An 18,282-nucleotide genomic window follows, 5' to 3' on the forward strand; every position below is an offset into this window, starting at 1 on the left:
TTTTTTCTGAGTCTGTGGATGCAAGTAAGGATAGCCATTGAGATTAGCAAGCATAGACCATGAGAAAGCTCTGGAGTTAGACTGTCTACTAGGAGTTACATCCTGTTGCTGAAGGCTTGAGTAAGGAGAAGGTTGGAATTAGCCTTTCAATCTTACTGGAATTTTTCTGTTTTTGACATCTGCTTTAAAATTCTTGATAAGAACCAGTGTTATCCTAGCAAAGATTCTATCTGATGTTTCGGTACAAGGCTTTTAATGAAAACTAATAAATAACAATGTAGACTGTTATCTTCTCCTAAATCATGTAGGATGTAGCCAGCAGGCATTTAAAGAACCTAAATGTGATAGGCAACAATAAAATGTCAGGAATTGTTCAATTTGTGGGTACAGCACATGCTTCTGTATTATCCGTGACTGTAACTCTCAGAGAGTGTTTGTCCTCCCTTGTCCAAGTTGAGCGTTGCAGGATTACCTCCGTGAGCTGGAGGAGTTGACTGGCTTGGTCCAAACTACTGAATCCATAGAAGGGCATACCAGCTGGGTTCTAATGGGAATGTGGCACTGAAGCACCCTGGTCTATTGAAGTATTCAGACACTAAAATCTGAAGTAGCCTGGAACACTGTTGCTACGTGGAAGGAGAAGGCATTCCCAGGCTGTTAGTTAAGTTGGATAAGTGTTCTGGCACTGAGCAATCTTGGGAACTTTGCAAAGTTTATATAATAATTTTCATTTCAGATCAAAGCAGATGAAACAAAGAGGGAACATAACCTTAGGGAAAAAGAAAAACTTCTAATGAAGTGTTCTGGAAGTGAGGGGGGGAAACCTTGAGCTTGCATGCTTTTAATTCAAGTTTGTGTGGTTTTATCTGGGGGAACCGGCAAGAAGGCGGAAGTTATAAGCTAATGTGGATTTTGTATCACACAGTTAAGTATTTGGGCATATTATGTGAAGGGGTTTATTCTGACTTTTGTATTCGTGTATGGAGTATACTGTGTTATTTTGTGACCTGAGAAAGAACTGCAAATGGCATGGAAAAGGGTTAGTAAGCTCATCTGAAAAAGACCTCACTTTCTGCCTTGGTTTTGCAAGATGATAAATGTCATAGTGATTGTATTTACTAATATCTGGCTTTTTGCTGTGAGTTATCAGCCATAAGACATATTCTTAAGTGGCTGCTACTTCAACTTTCAGGGCAAGGAGCAGTCTAGCAAGAAAAACTGCTTAAATCCTCCACCCAACCCTGTCACAACCAGTGTATTCTGCACATAGGTAGAGACAAGTTGGGTTAAAGATCTGTACTAAAAGCGTCATAACTGCTTGATTTTGAAACGATCTATTCTTGACATGGAAAGCCCCAGAAGCTTGCTATCTCATCCAAAATACGAACCCTGCCAGGAATCCTAAATAGGTAATGGTGCATGACGGATGGTTTGATAACGAGCGTTCATCTGGCTTCTTGTTCTTGTTTTCCCTCACAGTTGTCTGGTGGGTGCGAGCTGACAGTGGTAATCCATGATTTCACCGCCTGCAACAGTAATGAGCTGACAATCCGCCGTGGGCAGACTGTGGAGGTCCTGGAGCGACCCCACGACAAACCTGACTGGTGTCTGGTTCGAACTACAGATCGGTCCCCAGCTGCAGAAGGCCTGGTCCCCTGTGGGTCCCTCTGCATTGCTCACTCTCGCAGTAGTATGGAGATGGAGGGGATCTTTAACCACAAAGGTAAGAAATGACAAAAACAAAACTCTAGTTGTCAGAAGTGTGAGTTTTTGAGTAATGTGGAGTATTTTATAAATGGGCACTTCAGTGTTTTTACTCTGTTTTGGTTTCTAATTTTCAGTTTGGTAAAGCATAGTGCTTTTAGGATCCTACAGCTATGCTATCTATTCTGTAATAAACAGCAGTTACCTTTGTTAAGTGAAAATATGGCTGAAGACAGGGAAGAGATTTAGGCAAATTATGTTTTGGTAAACAAAGTTGCATATCATATTGGATCAAACTTTGACGATAAGAAAATCTATACCTGTCATGTGTTGAAAGTGTGATGAAAACCTCCTGCATGTAATATCAGTATTTCTTGAGAAATCCTGCAGTAAGGCTTGATAAAATCAGGCTCAGTGATGGAAGACCTAAATACACACATCCATGTGCCTTGGCATTGGAATGAGCTGTTAGAAGTTCTGTAATTTACTTAACTGAGTTTTCCAGACTAGCAGAGACAAAATTAACTTATTGTTTCAGTACAGCTGGATTCTGAAATCTTACTTTGCTTTTGTTTTGAATGGAAGAATGAGCCCCTGAACAGTGCAGTAGAAATCTAATAATTTTATTTTTTATAATTTTTAAGGTTTTGCTGTACTGTAGTTCCTCCTTTGGCTCAATAAATTTTCTAGGCTAACAGAGTAGTTAGTTATTAGAAAAGATGTTTGCTTGCTTTCTTTGAAGCTGTTTAAAGTCTTTTAACAGAAAGCAATATGAATTAAAATAAATAATTACTACTTCATTAGGTATTTCAGCACATGCTGGAGGAAAAAGATGCATTTCAAAAAGCTTGTTATTGCTAGTAACAAAGGTAATAAGAAAATGGTGTTGGGGATGACTTATTTTCCAAAACAAAATTCTGTCTTTGGAGAGTTTTTTATAAATATGCCCTTTTTCCCTTTTTGTTTGTTTCGTTTTTAAATTTTTCAATCCATCCCAGCTTAGAACATCACAGATTTTCTCATTTAATACCAACCCTGTATTAACATGTTTGCTTAAAATGGGGAGAATTTCATATTTCTTACACCAGGACCATACACAGGAGGAACTTTCTGAATACAGCATAATTAAAAACATCTGAAGGATATAACTGGGAATCATTTTTGACTTCTTGTGTCCTCTGACCCTTAGGGATAATAAATTTTGCAGGGTTTTTTTATGATAAAAATGCAGTTAGAGTTCACTGAAGTATTACTTCCTTGGTTGAGGGGCTGAAATCATGGAAATGATAACAGGCGTATTTTTTTCTAAACGCTGAATTGATAAATCCAATTTCCTTTGCAACTTGGAGACTTTACCTTTGAAAGCAGAGAATTTTATTAATAAGTAGACTGTACTGAACGATGTATGCTATATGTAGAACATTGGGCCTGTCAGACTCCTGAGGGAGAGTAAGATCTGTTTTTATCTTTGAGAGGTTACATTTATTAATCAAACCAGTGGACATAATCTCTGTTGCTGTTTTTCCTTCAGCGTTTGGGAAGAAGAAAGGGCAGAGCACTGCAACATTAATATAGTTTCTGTTTGACATAGTGCTTTAAAGAAAAAAAAAAACATTAATTATATTGATTATGGAAACTGAAGAGAAAAGAAGGCAAGTGCCAGTATCAACATGATTTGCAGGATTGTATGCACATTCAGAAGTCTCTTCTGTTCTTGCCTCTTCCATAGGCTTCCCTTGTGATGTTAATGTGTATCATCAGAACCCCAGCTGATAAAAACCAGCTGCTCATGTTTATTTCCACATTTGTGAGTGTCAGGCTTCAGGACTTGGGGGTCTCATTCCTAAAGTTTCTTCTGCATGTGACTGAAGTCAGTGTGAACTGTACCGAACATGGAACCTATTATATAATGCTAAGTAATCTAGAAGCTAAGAAAAATAAAAATAAGCTTTAGATTGTGCACTTGAAACCATAGGATGCTTTTGACTTCAGTCTGTAACTCAACTTTCTATTGCTTGAAAGAAGCTGATAGTGTTCACTACATAGAGGAGTTACAAAAAATTAGGAAAAGTTGGTGGGGTGCTTTGGTTTTATTTTTTACCCCGCATAGTAAAAATGTTCCTCAGACAATCCCAACCAGAGGTTATTCTTTCACAAGTTCTGGATTTGATTAAAGATATGTAAACAAGGCACTGGGGGATATGCTAATCAGAAGAGTGGGGGAAAAAAGTAGATGATCTCAGTTTTTAAGTATTGTTTTTTGTGGGTATTGATTTAGGTATGAATTCCTAAAAAACACAACAAAAGATCCCCAAAAAACCAAAATATTCTCATAAGAAAGAACAAGTGAATGACTTAGATAAATTAAGGTAGGCCTTCTTGCATTTGGGTTAACCACTGTTAAATTTCCTAGGTTTCTCACGATTTTTGCAACTTGGGCTTTTTAATGCAAATCCATTTATTTATGTGTTTTTATCTGCAATGCAACAAAAATTCCAGATTATTTGAATGATTTGACAAATGACAATATTGCCCTCTGGAGTTTTAAGGTCTGCAAATATATGCAGTATGTCACACTAACTGTGAGCATCAGGTATGATTAATTCTGTACACTTCATGGGTAAGTGCTTGGTACACATGCAGCAAACACGAGTCTGTCATTTGTGCATGCCTGGCATCACAAGCTGCTGTACAAGGCTTAAAGGGAGAGAGGTTTTACACAGTCCTAAAGAAGAGATGACCCATCATCAGAGAAGTGACAGGGTAGCTGCTTAATTGTTCAGTGCTTAGCCTATAGAAATTGATTAATTGAAGAGTTTTTGCACTCTTTTCAGTATCACTTGGACTCTGTAGATCTTTAGTAATATCTGCTCATTTTAGTTGTTCCTGTGAAACAACTTTCAAAGTTTTTCCAGCGCTTCATACTTCAGATTCTATAGATCCTACAATTTTGATCTTCTCAACAGCATTTAACAGTCCTGTCTGTTTGATAGCTAGAGCTGGAGAGCCATCTCAGAGATGAAGTGAGCTTCAAAGGTTCAAAACAGCAATTTACAACGGATTAATTTGTGCTAACTCATATTTCATTGCTAAGTACAAATGCATTGAGTGATGTTTAATGTCTTAAGTGTCTGAAATGGTGATCATCCAAAGTAGGGTAATAAGAAAGACTATGAAAGCAGCAAAAGTGTTCCATGAAGCAACTAATTCTGACAACTGATCTTGATCACTCTGTGTCTGTCCAAAGTTCATCAGTCACAAAAGACAGTGTTGTTTTGTTCTGATGCTGAAAGACAAGAGATGACAGTCTAGAAAGCAAATCACTTGCCTACATATTTCTGTAGTTGTTACTTGTCCTCTGAGAAGATGTATTATTTAAAATATCTCATTAATATCAAGGGATGAAAAAAAAAGGCATTTATTGTATCTTTGAGGTCTTCTGTCTTCAGAATTGTATAATAATTAAGCAAACAAATGTTTTGTTAAGAGTATAGGAAAAGATTACACAGAAGAAAAGACATTCATTAATAGTGTTGATTGCAGATTTAGACCTCTCGCTCGCTCTGCTAGATATCAGATCTATTTTTGTAAGTTTTTTTGGTCACTTATTCAGTTTAATATGCATTTTTGCAGATGAGTACATTTTTAAAAAATTAAAATCCCTTTTATAATGGCAAAAAGGCAAACAAGTGGGTAGTGAAGAGGCTGAATAACAGTTGGTGCACTCTACAAAAAATAAATTACTTGCTTTGGAAGAACATGTTTTTCACAAGTAATGCATACAGGAACTTTTTTTTTTTTTCCCAATGATTCCCAACATGTTATTGAGTATGGGTGAGAAAGAATGTTCCCACTGCTTTATTTGGACCTTTCTCCTTTACCAGGGTTTCTTTTCACTCTGTTGAACATTCTTTTTTTATATATGCAGTTCTCTTTCCTTTGTTTGCAGGACATTTAAACAGACACAAAGCTTTGGGTAAAAGACAAGGATTCAGTATAGCAAAATAAAGCTTGTAAGTTCAGAATAAAATTGGCACATATTTAAAATTGTTTGTAATTTATTTTTTTTACCTGTAATACTGCAATACTGAATCCTGGCTTTTGATTTCATACTGAGGATGCAGTAGTTACCAGTACTATAAACAGAAAAATGTCTTTTCAGCATTTCTTTTGTTCTGTTTTGTTGTTGTTTTCCCCACAACTTTAGTATCTCTCAATCTATGGTACAGTAAGGAGCATAAGACAACTGACACGATCCAAGACAAAGGCTGACCAATTTGATTAAAGAGCTGTGTTTGAGGTGACAAAGTTCTTGAGTGGGTATGGGGACCTCCTTTTCAGCAATTAAGAAGGAAATATTGCACAGGTGATCTAGAGATACCCCCCATAAAAGAGATTTAATAGCTGAGGCCACAAAATGAGATAAAACAGTCTTGAATTTGAGCGTTATGTAAATTTGCTCTCACAAAAGTAGAGACTCTCTACTCAGTGTATTCATTTCAGGTCAACAGGGAGGGAGAAGAGAATAAAGGTAAAATATATTTCGCATATGATGGAGGTATTTGAAAACTGCGAGAGAGAAATGGGGTGTTTTCATACTGAAGTGTAGGAAGAAGCTCTGACAGCAGCAGCAGAATTTGAATCCAGTTTGTGTAATTCAAGATGGACTGGTGTGTTTGCAGTGAAAGTAAAGAAAGAAAAAAATATAAACAGCAATTGATTGCTTAAAAGCAGAGGAAGGCTGCAGAAGGGGAAGATTTGCTGTTTTAAGACTGCAAGTGAAGTGTGGGCTATGAGTAAGGACAGAGATCTCCCCACCCGTGGCTCAGGGCCAAAGCACTGCCTGTGAGACTGTCTGACAACCTCTGCAGCTGCAGGAAATGAAAAAGTTACAACCCAGGCCCACAGGGAAAGCAACTCATAACAATGACTAGGTATGTTGCTTGCTTTGCTTTGTTTCACTGGGGCCACAGGGCAAAAGGTGCTGGCTGTAGTTTCCAGGACACAAAACAGCAAGGGATCAGCTGCTGCTGCATAACCAGATGTGATCACATGCAGAAAGCAATACTGAGGAATGCGGTGTGGTATACCAGACACTGAATGTTAATTTAAAAATTCTGTTTCTTGATGGATCAGCTACCTCCTAATAATATTTCCAAATTGCAGGCTGCCCATCCAAATAATCAGTTGATAGAAAGCCTTATGAGCAGCTCAGAGGATACAGAGCTGAGCAGTCAGTTGGATTTCACACTCTGCTGATGTAAATTAGCAAAAGATCGTAAATGCCATGCAGCAGTGTCAGTTCAACTTAGTTACCAGGCAAATCTGAGCTTGAACAGAAGTCCAGGCATTTTATTTGCTACAGTTCAACTTGACAATTATCAGTTGTTTGGAAAGCTTAATAAATCATACATTTCCATGTAATCACAAATATTTTTCCAAGAAGCATTAATAGTCTAAGTGCTGTAAAGATGATTTGAATAGTGTGTCCATGTGTGTGTGTGTCTGTGGATGTATGGGTTGTTTTTTTAAATATACGTTCTCATGCTCCAGTTCAGATAAATAAAAGAGCTACAGTGTGAAAGTAAAACAAGAATTCTCTATGCTGACTTTCCCACCTAACAGTTTCCAGCTTAAAACATGTTTTGAGCGTAAGTAAACTTGAATAGAATGTCAGCAATTGGCTGTGGTTTGTTAGATTGTAATCATTGCTTTATAGCCTTACTGTATCAGGCGGTCAGAGTTTGGTGATGGCCAAATTCTAACTCAGCCTTGAATAAACATAAAGTTCATATGAATTATTTCCCTGGGGTTGTTCAGTCCTAAACTAGATAGCACGGGTTTTAAAGATTCACTGAATCTCACACTTTGAATTTCTGTGAGTTCTCTGTACATCGAGTTTATATGAGCTCTGATTTCTGCTTCTAACTTGTGCACTGTTCTTTTAGCACGACCAAGTCCAGCAACATGTGACAGATACCTCTGTATTTTCCATGCTGACCCTAATTATAGGCATAAATACATGGTTAATTTTTGTCTGGCGTTTTTGTACATAGTGAAAGCTCTTTGCACTGTTGAGTTCACTGTATCTGAGAAAAAGAAGAAACATTATAACACTGGCTTGAATGTGCAGTTGGTCCCACGGAGAGCTGCCAAATCTCTTATAAATTGCAGTTGGAAAGGAAATCTGTGTGTAAAAAGTATTTGCTTCAGAACAGCTGGATTTGTACAGCTGATCTTTGGGAGGTAGAAGGTGGATATAAACCAGCAATTCTGATGGCTGTAGGTTTCCCAAGGGGGATATTTTGCTTGCAAATTAGCTTTTCTCGGACAGCAGTTTCTTCTCTGGAGCATGATTTTGAGGCAGACCATACTAAAATTGTGTGCTATGAATGTTGATGGAATGTTGCAATTTAAGTAAAGCATCCTGGAGCATTTATTTACTGTAAGTGTCTTAGGTGCAACAAATCCTTAAAGTTGCTTTGGTGTGAGAAGTTACTTGTTGAACTGTCCTTGTAACAGCTGGCCTATGCTGGCCTGTGGAGGGGAACCACAGATTCCCCTTCCTGGGGTGAGCAGCCAGGCAGAGCCATGGGGCTGGGGACAGCTCTTAGATGAGAGGATGGGGAGCATCATAGCTGTGTGCTGGCTGCCTTGCTCCCAACAGGCTGCCATCAGTGTATGCTTTTATTCACCTGGGGTGGTTTTTCATTTCCAAGGACCATCTGAATAATTTCACACAGTTACTTTTTCTTCTGCTACAAAACTCTGAGCCCTTACAAGGATCTTTTCAGCCTGAAGAAGAGAAGTCTCGGGGGGGGGGACGTCATAGTGGCCTTCCAGTACCTGAAGGGAGCCTGCAGGAAAGCTGGGGAGGGACTTTCTATAAAGGCATGTAGTTATGGAATGAGAGGAAATGGCTTTAAAATGGAAGAGGGTAGATTTAGATTAAATATTAGGAAGAAATCCTTCACTGTGACAGTAGTGAGACACTGGAACACGTTGTTGATGTCCCCTCCCTCAAGGTCAGGCTGGAATGGAGCTTTAAGCAACCTGGTCTAGAGGGAGGTGTTCCTGCCTATAGAAGGGGGTTGGAACTAGATGATCTTAAAGATCCCTTCCAACTCAAGCAGTTGTGATTTTATGAGCTCTATGTATTATGGCTGCCCATGAGGTCTCCTGCTCCTTTTCTGACTCTAGTTTTATGTTGCTTTTGCTACTGTGACAGACATACTTTACCTTGGTATTGGGAGGAGTGTTTGTGTTTAGCAGAGAGGCGGAAATGGTGGAGGAACAGGTTAAAGTGGATGTTCTTGCATACCTTTCACATAACCACCTTTTTCACCTGCATGCAGTGATGACAAGCAGTAGAATTTAGCAGGCCAATGACTTCCTCTATTTCTGGTTTTGTGGAGACACTGCTGAAAGTATATATTCTGTTGACTTCATTTTGCTTCTCCTGCAATCAAGTAGTAAATTACTGGTCTTTGTAACATGTGCTAAACCAGAATTTCTGCATCACTTTTAATGCAGCTGTATTTTAATATTTTAGTGATTTAACAGAAATAAAATCTCAGTTACAAGAAGGTTTTAAAAGAACATCAGGTTCTTAAGACCAAGCTGGACAAAGTCATGATTAATCTGGTCTGGTCTCATAGTTGATGCATTCTTTTAATCATAAGGTTGGACTAGATTAATTTGTGAGGTCCCTTTCAACCTAGGTCATCCCATGATCCTATGTTAAAAGTCCGAAGCGCAAGTATGGACTTGTTATGTTCAAATTGTATCCTCAAGTCATGGACTGTCCTTATTGTCTGTGGATATATAAGAAATGGTTCAGGTTTTGCCCCAGAATATATATATATTAAATTGACGTAAGAAATTGAAATTAAAAAGTATTTCTCTTCATGAAAAGCACTAGTTACTCTTGTTGTGTGTAATCATAACCTTGTTGGGCATATGTTCATTCCTTTAATATTAGCTTTTAGGAATCAGTGTTGTGGATATTGTTTAGCTACTGATTGAGAGGTCTGGATCCTGGTACAGATCCAGAGTAACATCTGAAGAAGAGGTTGTTCCCTGCTGTGCTCTCTTTGTATCCTGGATGCTTTCATTAAGTGAAAGCCCAAGCTGTGGTATCTTGTGCTCAGATTAACAATCCTCAGAAATAGAGTAAACTGATAATAGTAGTATTTTATGATCTTTTACTGTTTGTGGAATAATACAGCCTTATTCTGTTATTGAAGTTGTAGCCATGATGAGATGCATTTACTGTTTCTGTAATGGTTTTTATTTGAGAATAATTATCTTATTGATTTTTACAGTTTTGTCTTCTAGGAAGAAGCATTTTATTATTTTTATTAAACAAATGTACAGAAGGAAATAATACAGTTTTGTCTTGTGAGCTTTTAAAGGCCAATAATATATTTTAAAAAGTGTTTAAGTTGTTAAGATTACTAAGCTCATATTTTTGTCATTAGTACAAATATGTATAAGGATATAGAGGCTGTTTTGATCTCTTTTTATAACTCAGTTAAAATATAAAACCATTGTAAAACTTTTAACATGCAGGCATGCATTGTTCAGGAGGAACTAACTCTGAAAGGAAAACATATAGAAACTCCGGCAATTAACATTTTCTTACACCTGAATTATAATTGCCATGGTGAAGGAGCAGTATTGTCTCAATTGGCTGTAATTGCCTTCTGAAATATCTCAAATATGGAATCAAAATGACCATTTCTTAACTGCGTTTCACAATTCTGGTGAATGGTGATAGCATAAGTTGAACAGATTTTCAGTTTTGTGAACTATGTGGCCATGTTCATATTTTGATTCAAACCTAAATTTTTTTCAGTGGATGTAAAACATGCCCTTTGTATCCCAAAGTCCCATTTCCAGGACTGAATTGTTCTACATCTAAAATTCAGAGTGGATAGAAAAAGTGTTAATTACAACGTAGCAACAGTCACACTATTTGGGGAATTGTTTGGCAGTGTACGTCCTGCAGCGTTTTCTGTTTTTAACATCTGTTAGGCATTGTAGAATAATGAACCCTTGTGCTGTGGACTTTTATCTCCCCAATTCTCATTGTGGTAAACCTAGCCTCTAAGCATACTTGAATATGTTTAGTAACAAATCTCTGGTTATAGTTTTTAAGAATTCAGCATGGGTATTCTTGACAGAGAGAGAGGAAAAAAAAGCCCATTTCTGATTTTCTTCTGTTAGATGTCCTAACAGGAGGTGCTAGGGAAGTTTCTTCTTTTTACTCAAATATTTTTAAAAATATAATAAGGGAGGTTGTGCAAGTACACAAGTTTTCTGTGTTAAAGGCTAGTGCTTAAAATCCTTTAGGGGCATTCAGTGCCCATGTACCTTCCCTGCTTCCAGAAGCAGCAAGGTATAGGGCGGTGGCTGGGCTCCATCTGCCGTAACTACTGATGCTCCGTGACTTAACCAGAGCTACTACAGGGACATAACTTCTTAGATGCAGCTCGTGGCAGAGATAAAAAGCAGAGGAGCCTTGATGAAAACTTGGGGTGAATAACAAAACTGTATGTGTATTGTTTGAACTTAGCAGAAGTGGATTAAGAAATGTATTTTGATCAGTAACACTGACCAGCAGGTAGCCTAGATACATAGCGGAAGCAGTTCCCCCAGATGACTATGTATGGAACTTCAGCAGAAGCACTACTTATTTTTTCAATGAACTAGTCTGGTTACTAGAAGTGTTCATTTTCCTTTGAAGTGACTTAAAAGAAATGAATTTTAAATCAGGAATGTATTTCAATATTTTGAAGACTTTGGATAAATATATTCTAATCCTTTCCTTTTGTCTTTATGTATTTCCAGTTAAGATAATCAGCAGAGATTTATGTTAAGAAGCATCCAGTTCCTGTATGTGCAGTTACAACTGGTTTGGAAAAATGAACCTTGTTTTGACTGGATTTTTTTTTTCTTGCCAACCAGCTGATTCCTTTTATTTTTAGGAGTGGGGAGGAAAGAGAAAGGGTATTTGAAGTGTGGCTGAGACTACTTCAGACAAACCAAATAAACAAAACAGTGAAAAGAATGATTAAGTGTAACTTAGATAATGACATCAACGTCAAAAAACACAGCATTTCTTCCACATTCCTCATTAGGACAGCAAGTATTTCTCACTTAGAACACTTACTCTGTTTTCTGCAGAAAACTGTTCTCTACAAGGCATGGCGTATTTCTTCTCCCCTCCCACCCACTGCTAAGTAGTGCATGTATGTGGAGCTGCATTCCTTGGACTCATCCAGAAGATTTTGTTTGAATTATCTGAATCTAGTTTGTTGTGGTTTTGCTGACAGTGGCTGGGATCCTTCAAGCTGATTTGGCATTCTGCAGTAGTGACTGTGTTGAGAAGTCAGAATTTTCCCAAAGCCTTTCCAGATAAACAGAAGGCTGGGGACACTGAATGTCTCACCATTTCTTTGAAAAGTGAGTGGTATATGTACTCCAGTTATTTGGCTACAGCACAGACTTAAAATCAAGAAAATAACAGCCTAATGAGTAAGGGGAGACTGAGATTTCTAATGTCATATGCTTTTTTTATATTCTTTCTTACTTTCAGGCATGAGCAACAGCTAGGGCATGTTCTGCAGAGCTTGGAGACAGGAAGGTCTTGTTTAGATCCTGGCTTAGTGAACTGAATAGTTGGGTAAATGGTTCATTTCCCAGTAGTTTTAATTAAAACCTGAGTGCTTCAGTGTCTTGATAACAGCTGCTCTTGACAAATGCCTTACCCAAGATGTAGAAAAGAGGAATATTCACAACTCAGCTGGAAATATCTCTTTTCTGTCAATCGGAAAATACTTTCCTGAGGTTTACCAACAAAGCAGGTAGCTCTAACTCAAAAGCAGGCTGCCTTTTTATTATCTTTTTTAAATTATTGTTATATATTTGCCTTTTTTTATTTTTTAATTGAAGCACCTCATTAGGTTGAAAGGAGTTCTTGGAAATCTCACATTAGGGATGTTCACATAATTCACTGTAGAGTACAAATTCTGATTCAATTTAGAGTGTTTTTGGCAGCTGGTAGCTCTGGTAGGAAAGAACAGGAAACAACGTGCTGAATGCAAGCGCAGAGAGCCGCTGTGAGATGATTCCGCTCCGTGCAGACCAGCAGTGTTATCTGTGAGACTGAGGAGGAGCAAGACTGGATTTGGGAACAGGATGATCTTTGTATGTGGAGCTGAAGAAACAAGATCCTAGTGGCACAGCTGTGCTCCAAGCATTTAAACTGTGGGCACATTGTACGCTGAGGGAAAGGCAAAGTTAGCAGCCTTTCAGAATTTTAATCATGGTGTGGGAACTCATCTCTTGAAGGCCTGACCTCAGATTTGTTTATTGATACAGTTTTGGTTGTGTTGGAGCATTCTGGTGTGAGGTAGAGATACTAATTCACTGAAGATACGATTTGTGTGTGTAGTCTGCCTCGTTATTTTTCAAATGAGAAATTCATATTGCAAATAGAATTCCTATTGGGTTATGCAGTGATAATTTAATGTGAGAGTTTTAGTAGTCATGCATTCATGCCTAACTTTGGCTTTTAGCTCTGGGTGTTCCTTCACAGTTCTGGAGATGTCTGAGTCTTTTCCCTCCCGTATGCTGAAGCGTGACTCAAAATTTTACAAACAGTGCTCTTCTAAATGATGAAATTATATGTTTTATATATCAATCTTTGAGAAATGGTTTTGAAACTGTGGCGTTTCGATGTTGGCAGAACTAAAAAAGAATTCGTGCTTCTATTAATTTCACATATCTTGTGTAATTTTAACATGAACAAGATTTTTTTCAAATAACATTACTGTGCAGATTTCAAAGTTTAGGAATTGTTTTTGTAAATGGAATGTCTTGATTATGGTGGAGCTTCCAGAGAATGACAGATGTAGTTTTGCTTGAGAACAATACTGAATTTTGAAGCTGTTTTCTCTTTTTTTGGAAAAAGAAAAAAAAATTGCCTCTTTTGACCTTTTTTTTCCCCCCAAGTTCTGAAGCAACTCAAATAGGTGTTTGAAAATGAAAATTCTGCAGGTTACTAGCTTCCCTTTCTTGTTCTGCTTCCATTCCTCAGCATGGAGCAAAATTTAGTATGAACTTAAAAAGATTAGATTGGAATGCCGTTTATCCTTGTTCTAGTATATTGCTTCTATTACCATGCAGATGTTTCAGAGAAATGCAGTCAATTTAACTCCAGTTGTCATCTTAAACATAAATGATGAATGTTGCCATTCTTACATGCAAGGCTCATAGCACCCACAGATGTCGTGGCACTTCCATGGGGAGGTTCACACCGTGGCAAATGGTGGTTTCAGACACTGGTGACTGCAGCTGGTACCTGTGGGAAGCTGAAGTTGTAGCAGGCAGATTTGTTGACTGTCAGTGGCAGAGACTGATGAGCTGTTTCTTTTCTTCTGGGTTGAGCAGACAAAACATCAATACCTTAAATTGTTTTTGCTGGTCTCGTGTTGTCTACTAGTGAGTCCCAAGAGTAGCTGCAGGAAGTTGATCCTATTCCCTCACTGTCATAGTAAATAGGGGCGTGATGCTTCACATACATGCACAGTAGTACTACTTAAACTACTGAGAATATAGAGTGCTCTTCTAGAAGTTATTGGGCTTACTTTCTTTGTTTATTCTTTGGTGTGTAGTCTCTAACAAAATGCTGTCTTGAAAGTGAGAGGACTATTTTAACTGAAATTTTTACAAATCTTCCTGAAATATATGTTGAGATTTAAGTAACTGAGTCTTAAACTGCTGGGGTAGGGATCTGACAAGGCTTCATCAGTTATAGTTAATATTTTCCTTTAAAATGTATGATTTTTGATGCTATCAGATGCCATCAGTCAGTAGTTAAGTGTTTTTCTTCCTGAATCTGTAATCAAAGTTTGTCCTTCCATCCAGGAAAAATTCTAGAAACATGAAAGCAGGGGATGGAGGTGGGGACAACTTGGTGCCCCTGTGAGAAGTGTGCCTTGCAATCAGAGCTATTCTGTGTCCAGGCCTTGTTTTTGCTTAAGGGTGTTTTCCACGTAAATATTCTGCTGGCTGAATTAAATCTACCTGACTGGTTCATTATTGCTGGAGATGGGTTCCTACAAAAAATGCCTTATGTGAGAAATCTCAGAACAGGCTCTTTATGTAAACCAGTAGAGCTAAAGGAGATTAAGACTCTGGAATACAGAAAAGCTGATGGAGCTAAAGGACAAAGAAAGCTTTGTAATGGAGCCTGAAGTAAGCCATAGAAAGTTATTGATAGTCTTCTTGTTTGGACTTAATATTAAATATGTTGATGCAGGTCACTGCCTTAGCTGGAAATTGATACTTATAGTACATTTTAGGGTATTTTAGGGTAATCTAAGACAAATGCTAAATAATGATCCCTGTGAGTGCAGGTTTTGTGATGTGGAAGTTGTATCTCTTCTGCTTGTACTTCAGGAAATTACAGGTCCAAGGTTTGTCTTGGACCACGAGAAAGCTGCAGCTATTGTTTCAGTATGTACACTGAGATGTTTTATAATCTATTCTTTACAAATAGCCACATTCACTCTACAGCATGTCATGTCTCCACTCCAGAGTTTCTCTGCAATTATATATTAGTGAAAGCTGTATACCCTTGATCCAATCTTCTTAACCAAGTAACCTATGAAATATGAATTTGATAGAAGTTCATGTTCACTCTCTCCCCACAACCACCATAATTTACATTTAAAATTTGTGTTCTAAGAGAGAAAGCCAAAGGAAAACTTGAAAATAATGATGTTTGAGGTGAATACAAAGGAAGAACTTTTTGCAATAGCAAGCTGCAAGTGCTGTGGTTCCCACAGCATTTCAAATATCTTACTGTATTTTATTGCTGTTATAAAGTCATCTTATGTGGAGTTAGGAAAAAAAATAAGTTGTTTATAGAAATTTGTTGAGTTTTCATCAGGAGCATTCTTACAAATGGAAATCACTATTTTAAAGCTATATGGATAGCTTCATTATTTTTTTCTAAATGTTAGTTAAAGATTTGTGGATTTAACTAAAGTAAGAATGGCTCGACATTTTTCAGCCTGTTTGATGTGTGTGGGAACTGTTGGGGAGCAGAGGAAAAGGATTGTTTCATTTATTATTTTTCTTACTCAACAACTAGAAACCAGAATCCCTTTCAGATGTTCTACACTTTCATGAAGAATAAACTAGCCTTAGTGGAAGTATCACTGTAGGTGGCAAACTATAAAAATAACTCAAACACTTTTCTTGGGGAAAAAAAAGATTTTTCTTTTTCCCCTCCACCCCCTCAGGAATTCAGTGTAATTTGAAATACATCTTGGGTCAGAAGAAAAACGTTAGGGTGTCAGAATTGATGGCTTCAGTGCAGGAAGCCATGAAGGAGGTATTAATTCAAAGTTTAAGATGGTTTTCCTTTAGAAATGCAAACAAAGTAAAATTTTAGTCTTAATTGGAGATTGCCCATGGCTCCTTAATATTGCAATCAGGTTAACATATGTGTATCCAGCTTGTGTAAAGTGCTGATGGCAAGCCTTCTTCTTTGGCTTTGTATCCCTAGATGCTCTCAGCCCCAAATAAAATTCCTACCTATTCTGGCATTACGTGCAGTTGTCTGTGTGCTTATAATAAGCCTTGCTGCTTATTTTCGTCTTTCCCTAAACATGCTTCTGCATTTTGCAGCACTGTTTATTGAGTCTCTTTTTAAGGCTCTTATTTTTCCTGTCAGTACGATGAAAGCATTTCATTACTGTTTTTACAGAAATTTAATCCTCGCTTTGGCCTCGTAGCTGTTTATCTATCTAGCAGTTTTCAGCTTTTTGTGTGCCCCCTAAAATTAGATGATGAGCTGCTCAGGAGAAGATACCAAACATCTTTATTACATTTGTTAAAGTGCTTCATTAAAAGAATAAAAAAAGAATATGAATGGACAACTGCTTGTGTGATATGCTAAGTGAGGAATTAGGTTAGGGGAAAAAAAAAACAACAACAAAACCAAAAACCTGCAGTTTCAGTATACCAAATAAAGTGACAAGATGATGAACTAGAAATGTCTTGCAAAAGAAGAGCTTAGTACTGAATAGATCTGAAATGTGCTTTAATCCATGACAAGATTTTAAATAAACTGACCCAAAAGTGTGTCATTTTCTAGTATTTGAATTTATGTGGAGGGTTTTCTTTCCACACAAACTAGGCTGAAAAGAAGATGAAGGTAGTGGTAATTTGCTGTTTGGTACAGGCTTTGTCAAGGAAAATGGAAATTACATAGCAAGTGCTCCATGCTTTAGCTGACCAGAAAATGTCTGTCTTTTTGGGGTTTCTCGTTGCTTTAGCTAAAGCATTAAAATTGTAACAATGCCCTGTAAAATAAAAAGAGGTGTTAAAGGTGATTTTTGTTTGTTCCTGTTGCTGTAAAGCTTTACCAAGGTGCCAGACTATATCTTTTCTGAAGGCTGGGGGGAAAATATCTGCTTTGCTGTGTTTGTAAGATTATCTTGAGCCTCAGTTAGGGTAGTTACGGTAGAGTGTAATCTGCTGCATCTGGCTATTCCCACATGTGAATTTAAAGACTGGAACTGAGCTCAGTGAGTCAGAGGAGAGCATCCTAGAAGAGAGGAGCTGCTCTGAAGGCAGGGCAGTGGGCTATAGCAGGCTGCAAAGACAATAGCAGCCTCAGCCTGCTGGCATTGCCTGCAACGTTATCTATGTGATCATCTCCTTCAGAAGCTGCAGCATATCCTGGGGTGCGAGCAAGTAGGTGTTTGTAAGCTGGGCTATCGGAACAGCTGACTTCTCGCCATGCCAAACAGGATTCAACAGACTGACACTTTGGGATCACTTCATTCACTAAATCCTACCTGCTGCAGCAACGGGCAGCCGAGTGGCTGTAAATACTGGATCCTGGATTTAGGTATAAACATGTACAACAGGGATGAAGGGCTGGGGGGTGAGGGTTTGCTGCTTCTCCGGGGGATGTTTTCTCTTTCTCTCTCTGCTTCTGTTCTCCCCTCCCTCTTGACCCCATACAGTAAGTGCTGAGCCTAACAGAAAGAACCTGGATGGGAAAGGCAGCAGCTATGGAATGGGTCTGCTGTGTAAACTGCCGCAATGCTGTACAGTAAGCTCTTTCAGAAAAAGAATGCATGTACTACTTTATTATTTATAGTTGAACTGCAGAAATGAGAAATGGTAACTCTTGCTCTGAGAGGTATTACTACTAGTAGTAATTTGTTTTAAAAGCTTAAAAATTTCCTTAGAATTTCACTACTAAATTGAAAATTCATAATGTTTAATATCTGCCAGTTATTTCTGAGAATTAATGTTTTGGGGAATAGAGCTTGAAAGGAAAGGGTGGTTGGGAAATAAAGTGGGTCTGTATGCAACTTGTTTAGCGGCATCATTGCTACTAAAATGAATATTGTAGAGAAAAGCAATGTTGTTTCTGTCTTGTCTGCAGAAGCTGAGGTGAGATTAGGGATGCACGTGTTAAACTCATTTGTTGCTAGGTCTGCTTCTCCTCCTTCATTGTGTTGTTAGCAAGAAATGATATTTGTCCTT

The 18,282-nt window shown here is 37.9% G+C and overlaps 1 protein-coding gene across 3 annotated transcripts in view; it reads left to right on the plus strand.

The window, feature by feature from the left end:
- The window catches only part of TRIO (trio Rho guanine nucleotide exchange factor), a 230,644-nt gene that overhangs the window by 164,748 nt on the left and 47,614 nt on the right, over nucleotides 1–18,282 (plus strand). For all 3 annotated transcript variants that reach the window (XM_065752445.1, XM_065752448.1, XM_065752446.1), the window contains exon 34: nucleotides 1,480–1,723. In XM_065752445.1, coding sequence (XP_065608517.1) covers nucleotides 1,480–1,723 — 244 coding nt within the window. The remainder of the gene's footprint in view (nucleotides 1–1,479; nucleotides 1,724–18,282) is intronic.

The sequence above is a fragment of the Cyrtonyx montezumae genome, unplaced genomic scaffold, assembly GCF_038088225.1.
Source record: "Cyrtonyx montezumae isolate F1298 unplaced genomic scaffold, pur_monq_1.0 scaffold_8, whole genome shotgun sequence".
Lineage (NCBI taxonomy): Eukaryota > Metazoa > Chordata > Aves > Galliformes > Odontophoridae > Cyrtonyx > Cyrtonyx montezumae.